The 7,371-nt window shown below is 55.4% G+C and overlaps 2 protein-coding genes across 2 annotated transcripts in view; one reads left to right on the forward strand and one right to left on the reverse strand.

Annotated features, from left to right (window-relative positions):
- Window positions 1–19: 19 nt before the first annotated feature.
- Window positions 20–2,085, reverse strand: PTSG_06249 (ribosomal protein L6). The gene is made up of 4 exons (XM_004993082.1): window positions 2,040–2,085; window positions 1,385–1,510; window positions 733–1,092; window positions 20–424 (listed from the first exon to the last, which is right to left on the reverse strand). The coding sequence occupies exons 2-4, from the start codon at window positions 1,478–1,480 to the stop codon at window positions 149–151; spliced, it is 732 nt and encodes a 243-aa protein (XP_004993139.1). The 5' UTR covers window positions 1,481–1,510; window positions 2,040–2,085; the 3' UTR covers window positions 20–148.
- Window positions 2,086–2,432: 347 nt separating this feature from the next.
- PTSG_06250 (uncharacterized protein) overlaps window positions 2,433–7,371 on the forward strand; it is a gene marked incomplete at its 5' end in the record, with an annotated part of 16,693 nt that continues 11,754 nt past the window's right edge. The window contains 14 exons of the mRNA XM_004993083.1: window positions 2,433–2,991; window positions 3,256–3,342; window positions 3,553–3,645; window positions 3,911–4,139; window positions 4,305–4,393; window positions 4,586–4,673; window positions 4,902–4,953; window positions 5,221–5,310; window positions 5,498–5,596; window positions 5,916–6,039; window positions 6,289–6,410; window positions 6,660–6,773; window positions 7,081–7,150; window positions 7,293–7,352. Of these exons, the coding sequence (XP_004993140.1) occupies window positions 2,433–2,991; window positions 3,256–3,342; window positions 3,553–3,645; window positions 3,911–4,139; window positions 4,305–4,393; window positions 4,586–4,673; window positions 4,902–4,953; window positions 5,221–5,310; window positions 5,498–5,596; window positions 5,916–6,039; window positions 6,289–6,410; window positions 6,660–6,773; window positions 7,081–7,150; window positions 7,293–7,352 (1,876 nt within the window). The remainder of the gene's footprint in view (window positions 2,992–3,255; window positions 3,343–3,552; window positions 3,646–3,910; window positions 4,140–4,304; window positions 4,394–4,585; window positions 4,674–4,901; window positions 4,954–5,220; window positions 5,311–5,497; window positions 5,597–5,915; window positions 6,040–6,288; window positions 6,411–6,659; window positions 6,774–7,080; window positions 7,151–7,292; window positions 7,353–7,371) is intronic.

Here is a 7,371-nt window from a genome sequence, read left to right on the forward strand (position 1 = left end):
ACACACACACACAGCTTGGTGGTGGTAAGGATTTCTGTTTTACTCTGAGCCGCGACCAGCCCGCAAAAGGAAAATGGGAAACCGACACGGAAGCGACAGTCAGAGGGTCGACGAGGGGGAAACAAGTAGCACACAATCAACAGACACCTCAGAACTTGATGGCGTGGGGGAAGAGGTTCTTCTCAAGTGTGAACTTGGCACCAAGGTACCGCTTGAGGAGTGGGGTCTGCTTCACCTTGGTGACAAGGAAGCGGTCAACGACCTTCTGTGCCTCCACACGCTCCTGGGGAAGCTTGATCTGCCTCTCGCCGTACTTGTTCTTCTTGTCGCCGAAGAACTCGGGCTTCTTTGCCTTGCCCTTGACGTTGCGCTTGAACATCTCGTCGTTCACGCACTCGGGGACCTCAAGGCCGGTGAGATCGACCTGACATCGGAGTAGTAACAACACACGCACACGCACACACACACACAATCGGGTTGAAACGGAATGAGCGTGAGCGAATCAAGTGAGTCCCATGGATCGGGTGCATACATGCAACTATGACTTGAATGAGACTGCGCAGGCTCATAGGTGATGGGTTTAAACAACAAAACAACAAAACAAAATCAAGTACAACGTGTGCAACCAACATACATCGGCCAATAAAAACAAAGAAAACGACTATCGGAAGCGGAAACAAATGACCGCACGCAGGCGCACACAAGCAAGCAAACAACCACATAAAACCACACCTTTGTGGATGTGGCGATGACGAAGGCGGGGTTGACGCGACGCAGCGGGACACCGTTGATGGACATGGGGCCGCTGACGAGGAGGAGGCCAGAGGGAAGGGCCTTGAGCATGACGACGCGCTTGCCGCGGAAGGGACCGGCAACCATGATGACAACAGTGCCTGGGGTCAGGGACTGGCGGATCTTGGCGGGGCGGTTCTTGCGGCCGACCTTGTAGCCGATGGGGCGCTTGGGCTGGTCAACAGAAACAAAGCGGGGGGAGTGGTGCACAGGAACGACGCGCTTGCCGCCGTTCTTCTCACCGCCAACTGGAACCTGCTTCGTCTTGGGCTTCTGGACCTTGGCGGGCTTGACGGTGGTCTGTGAGCCCGAGCAAGACGAGACAAGACAAGACAAGAAGAAACATTGCGGTGAGAAGCGTTGCAGTGAGGAGACATCAATGCAATGGAAGCAGGGAAGAACGGCGTGGATGTGCTTATTCAGTGGCGTGTGTGTGTGTGTGTGTGTGTATAGTGATATGTGTATGTGATGGGTGCGTCGTGTTTGTGGCGGCTGTGTCACACACGTGCAGCACACAACGTGCTCGGGCCGACGGAACCACAGCAAACACCACCACTAACGACACCACCACCAACGACACCAGCAAACGCACCTTCTTGACCTTCCACCTGCGCCTGCGCTTGTCCTGAACGGAGCGGCCATAGCGCTCGATGCCACCAGGCAGGATGGGGTTTGTCACGCGAGGCATGGTGGTGTGCTGGGCCGAAGTGTGGGAAGGCTATCAGGCGCAAACAAAAGCATCCAACACGCCACAAACGACAGCATGTGAGCCAACAACATCAACACCAACAACAACGGCGCGCGTGCACGTACACGTGTGTGCTGGTGTGTGCTGGTGTGGTTCGGCAACCGTGTGGTGAACGCTGGGCGCGCACAAGTTCGCGTGTCGCAACTCACACGCGCGCACGAACACACACACACACACACACACACGCATGGCATCCGACAAGCTTGCTCGCCACAAGGTCTCCGCATCACCACCATCACCACCACCACGCTGCGATGGAGCCTCTCCCATGCTTCATGCGTTGGTGACTCGTTCACGCTGTGCTCGTTCACGTTGCCACACAAGCCACGGGCTCTTTCTGCCGTCGTGGCCACATCTCGCATCTCTTTCCATGTCTCTCACGTCTCTCTCATCCGCATCTCCATACACCCAAGGGCCAGCCACATGCACACCAAACGCCACCCTCGCTCACTCGCTTCCCCCCATATCCACCACAACCACCACCGCGCACACAACTCACATGCGGCAGCCGAGAGGAAAAAGGCACATGAAAAGCTTTCCGCGTGCTTTCCAATGATCGGAAAACAAAAATCCACGAAATCACCCATTCTCCTTCGCCACAATTTGCAACTCGATACGTTGCAAGAGAGCCCGAAAACCCCGTGAATCAGAAGGCAGGCGTTCGATGTGCGCCGAACAATAGCTGTGTTTTTTTTTTTTTCGGAGAGAGGCTGCGCACAAACCAACACAACCAACACAGCAGGTACCTCGTCCTGCTTGTTGGCGCTGAGATACAACCACAACCACACACACACACACACACACACACACACACACACACACACACACACACACACACACACACACACACACACACACACGCACACTCGCAGAGAGAAGAAAGAGGGCCAGCATGCCTGGCAGCAAAGGTTCGAGCAGCAGCACGGCTGGCAAGCAAAGCGCGGGCAAGATGCCTGCCAAGTCAAGCACAAAGCCAGCGGCAACACGGGCCATGCCACAGCCACTGGCACCCATGAGCGTGGAAGAGGCAACCGCCGTGTACGTGGGTTGGGCCGGTGCCCCTGGGCTGCGCGTTTCTGAGCTAAGCAGGGCCCTGCAAATCGCGCACGCGAGCCAAGGGCTGGCTGTCGTCAGCGAGGACGACCTTTCACCAGAGGAGATCCTGCGCCTGTGCTTGCTGGACTCGGAGCGCTACTCCTTTGTGTTTGTCGCCGTCGATCCCGCGGAGGCCTCGGGTGGCGCCTCCACTGGTATTGGAGCGGGTCAGACAGCCCGCAGCAGCATAACCGTGAGCGCCACGGGTGTCCCAGTCCCACCCACGCCGCCGCTGCGTGCCGTGCGCGACATTGTCAAGCACAAGCCTGCACTGGCGGATTCGCCTGCGTCCGACCCTTATCCTTGCAGAGAATCCCCAAACATGCGATGGGAGCACCAAGCAAGCTCTGTTCTAGGTGCGAGCAAAGAGGAAGTGTGTTTTGTATGCGTTTTGTGTGTGTGTGTGTGTGTGTGTTGCTGTGCGAGCGCGTGCATGTAATTGCGTGTTGCTCTGTGTGTGACTGTGTATGTGTGTGTGTGTGTGCGTGGAGTTGAGTGTTGCTGTGTGGTTTATGTCTGTGTCTCTGCAAAATGCGCTTCATGCTGTGCACCTCTGCATGCACGTGATCCCACACCCCTGGCATGTTGGCTGCGTTGTTTGTGCGCCGCAACTTTGCCAGGTGTACCCGGTCTCAAGTTCATCTGCGACATCAAAACCTTTGTTGTTGACGCTGACCGCCTTCGCGCCCTTCCAAGCCCTGCGCTTGGTCCGTTGCTTGTGTGTGTGTGTGTGTGTGTGTGTGTGTGTGTGTGTGTGTGTGTGTGTGTGTGTGTGTGTGTGTGTGTGTGTGTGTGTGTGTGTGTGCACTGCTGTGTGCCATCACTCCTGTGTCCGTGCAACGTGTACTGCTTTGTGTCAACGCTGTATGCCGCTGCTTCGTTCGTTGACACCAACACCACTGCCACTGCCGCCTCAGAGCCGCTGCTTGGCGAGCGGCTGTCGTTGGACCAGATGCAGTCCCTCGTCGTTGATCGCGACGGTTTGGCCACGGCTCACCGCATGGTCCGAGGTGAGCTGTGGCCTCAACCGCTCCTGGCTGATTATCTGCTGGCCCATGCTTCCATCCCTCGTCCACTCTGCTCACTCACGTTTGGGGCTGCCGATGTTGCTGCGTTCCTCCTCTGACCAACACGCTCACATACGCACACAAACACACACGCTGCAAATGCATAAACAAACACACACCAACCCCACAAACGCACACACACACACACACACACACACACACACACACACACACACACACTGCAAACGCATAAACAAACTCACACCAGGCGCCCGCTGGGAGCTGCGCGTGTGCGGGTCTTCGAGCGTCGTGTCAGCGGCCGTGTTTGGCGCACGTGTGTCCCACACCCGCACCGCCCCCATCTCCGCCCTCTCCCACGCAGTCATGCAGCGCATTGCTCGCACTGGCATCCACGGCATCACACATGCAGGCGTCGTCGACTCGTTTGCGAGCCCAGCGTTCTTCTGCTTGCCCAAGATTGTTGAAACGCTCGTCAAGTCAGTCGCAATCGTGCTGTGCTCGCTGTGTGGCGCCAGTGCGCGTGTATGTCGGTTGTACTGTTTGTGCTGCTTGGTGTCTTGTCCATTATGTATCTGCATTCACTCAACTCACCACCACCCCTTCCGTTGTGCGGTTTTGCTTGCGCACAAACACACCCACAGGAAGCAATGGCTCATCATGTTTGACAAGCATATCGCCGTTGGCCGCACGCGCCGCGCTCTCAGTGACGACGACCTCGCCTGCCTCGAAGGTGCTGCATATGTGTGTGTGTGTGTGTGTGTGTGTGTGTGTGTGTGTGTGTGTGTGTGTGTGTGTGTGTTAAGTGTGCGTATCTGTGTCTGGTTGCTGATATGACAACTAAACCACAACGTACCTCACCCCTCTCTCTGCGTTTCCTCTTCCCCACCGCCCAAACAACACCGGAACAACACGCCACCCTCAGGCTATGTTGTGGCGAGTGTGCACGATTACCCGCGCCTGCACCCGCTCGCCCATATCCGGCCTTCCATCACCCTGGACGACCTCATCTCGTGCGTTGGCGGCGATACAGTTGCAGTGGTGGTGGTGGTGGTGGTGGTCGTGGTGATGATGATGATGATGATGATGATGATGATGATGATGATGTATGTTGTTCTTGTTCTTGTTGTTCTTGTTGTTCTTGTTGTTCTTGCTGTTGTTCTTGTTGCTGTTGTTGTTACATTGTGGTGCACGATGCTAGCATGCCATGTGACGGCCACTTGTGCGGTTCCCTTTCTCAGGTTCCTGCTTTCGTGCGAAAGCCGCACTGTCGCCAAGAACGACGTTGAATTCGTGCGTATGCGATCGCTGCAGCGAATGATCGCTGGAGCTCTCCTTTGCACACACACGTGTTTCCTCTCCTCTCGCTTGATTGCACTGTGGGTGCACTAGCACCATTGCCTCATCACGCAACCCATACGCTTGTCCATGTCCCCCCCACCAACTGTTCATCACGCCCTTCTCGTACCTGTCCGTGTCTGCGTGTGTGTGTGCGTGTGTGTGTGTGTGTGTGTGTGTGTGTGTGTGTGTGTGTGTGTGTGTGTGTGTGTGTGTGTACAGGTGCTGAAGCGCACATTTTCGACAAACCGGATCATCCGCCACTTTGCGACACTGCGCAAGCACGACCTCATCAGGGAGTTCCCCGCACTCGTGAGTTGAAGATGCTGGTGATGATGGTGGTGATCGGTGGTGGACGCTTCTGTGACTTAAGCCGTACTCTCGAGTGCGCGACGTGACACACACACACACATACACACACACATATCCACACTCACACGCTCACATCCACGCGTATTCGTGTCCGGCCCTGCCTTCATCTCCCCTTGGCGTTCACCAGGTTGAGGGTCACCGCACGAAATGTGTGCAGTTTGTGGCTGATATGCCGTTCCTCTTGCACAAGCCAACCCTCTTCCAGCACCAAACAGAGACCTGGCATGTACGTGCCACTGTACTTGCCTTGTATGCGTGCATGCCTGCGTGCGTGTGCGAGCATGCGGGTGTGTGTTTGTGTCTGTATGTGCGCGCGCGCGCGTGTGTGTGTGTGTGTGTGTGTGTGTGTGTAAGAGAGCGACGTAAGGGATTGGTCGTGTGCACGTCACGCATGCCACCGTTTTACTTCCCCATATACCCAACAACGCCCATACCACACCATGCCGCGCGCGCGCACACACACACACACACACACACACACACACACACACACACACACACACACACACACACACATCATACACCCCACCCTCTCTTTTTGTCAGAGATCTTTGACCTTCTCGTGCGGACCGGTGTGGCGGCATCACGCTGGCGGAGCTTGCATCATGCATGAACCTCACAGGAAACACAACGCGCGTCGAACTCTTGCGTACGTGTCAGACATAGCATGTGTGTATGTGTGTGCGTGGGAAGGCGTTAGGAAGTGTGATATGTGTGTGTGTGTGTGTTGGCAGACCTCCTTGTGCCAACTTGCACTGCCGAACCAATCTCCCTTCTCCCTTCGCTTGACGCATGGACACCCTTTCTCACCCGCCACAACAACAACAACAACAACAACAACAACAACAACAACAACAACAACAACAACAACAACAACAACAACAACAACAACAACAACAACAACAACAACAACAACAGTGAAGACACTAATCCAGCTTGAGGCGGTGAAGGCGTCCCATCCGCCGGGCAAGTGGTGCCCCACCACCCGCTTCATCGCCGCTCCGCACATCCTCCAAACCCCGCTCTCCTCGGGACTCATGGTCCGTGGGCCGTGGCCGAATTTGTGTTTGTATGCGTGTGTATGCGTGTGTGTCTGTGTGTGTGTGTGTCTGTGTCTCTCTCTGTGTGTCTCTCTGTCCCTCTCTCTATCTGTCTGTCTGTCTGTCTGTCTCTCTCTCTCACAGAGTGCCGCGATAGGGATCCTCCACCTTCTTCCTATGCCAGCGTCAAATGCGTGCATCGCAAACATTCACCATCACCATCATCACCACCACCATGCAATGCAACAGGCGGCGGAGACGGAGATTGGGCGGCGCAGCAAACGCACGCTGATGCCGAAGACGATGACGTTCAAGACCGAGCGCAGGCAGCGCCTCCTCAAGAAACTCATGACGCAGAAGAAGGTGAGCACACACGCACACATTTTAGTGCCACACAGTGTTGACACAAAGCAGTGCACGTTGCACGGACACAGAGTGATGGCACAAAGTGGTACGCACACACACACACACTCACGTGACATGCGGGCCTGATTGCTGTTGGTGCTGCGAGGTGTGTGTGTGTGTGTGTGTGTGTGTGTGTGTGTGTGTGTGTGCGTTCTTGCGGATGCTTTGAGTAAGCGTGATCATGTCCGTGCGACAGCACAAATCACCACCACCAATCTGCACGGTTTGTCATGTGCGCGTGTGTACTTCATTCTGGTGCAATCAGGCGGTTGTGTTTGGAAATCCGCTCTCGGAGCTGCTGCAGGCGATGGAGATTGAGGACACCGGCGACTCATGTGTGTGTGTGTGTGTGTTGTTGTTGTTGTTGTTGTTGTTGCTGTTGTATTTGTTGCTGTGTGTTGTTGTTGTTGTGTGTTGTGTTGTGTTAAATTGTTTTCGCTGTTTTTGTTTTTTTTCTGTTTTTTTTTTTTTGCAAAGCTCACATCACCACCCCTGTCACCGCCACTGCTGACAGCCGTTGTTCGAATGGACCGAAAAGTGCACGACCGCGTCCTCC

This window comes from Salpingoeca rosetta (assembly GCF_000188695.1).
Source record: "Salpingoeca rosetta unplaced genomic scaffold supercont1.14, whole genome shotgun sequence".
NCBI lineage: Eukaryota > Choanoflagellata > Craspedida > Salpingoecidae > Salpingoeca > Salpingoeca rosetta.

Coding starts and splice junctions, on each gene's coding strand:
- PTSG_06249 (XM_004993082.1), bottom strand. CDS start 1,480: ATGCCTCGCGTGACAAACCCCATCCTGCCTGGTGGCATCGAGCGCTAT. Junction 1,093..1,384: donor GCAGGTGGAAGGTCAAGAAG/GTGCGTTTGCTG, acceptor TCGGGCTCACAG/ACCACCGTCAAGCCCGCCAA. Junction 425..732: donor TCATCGCCACATCCACAAAG/GTGTGGTTTTAT, acceptor CTCCGATGTCAG/GTCGATCTCACCGGCCTTGA.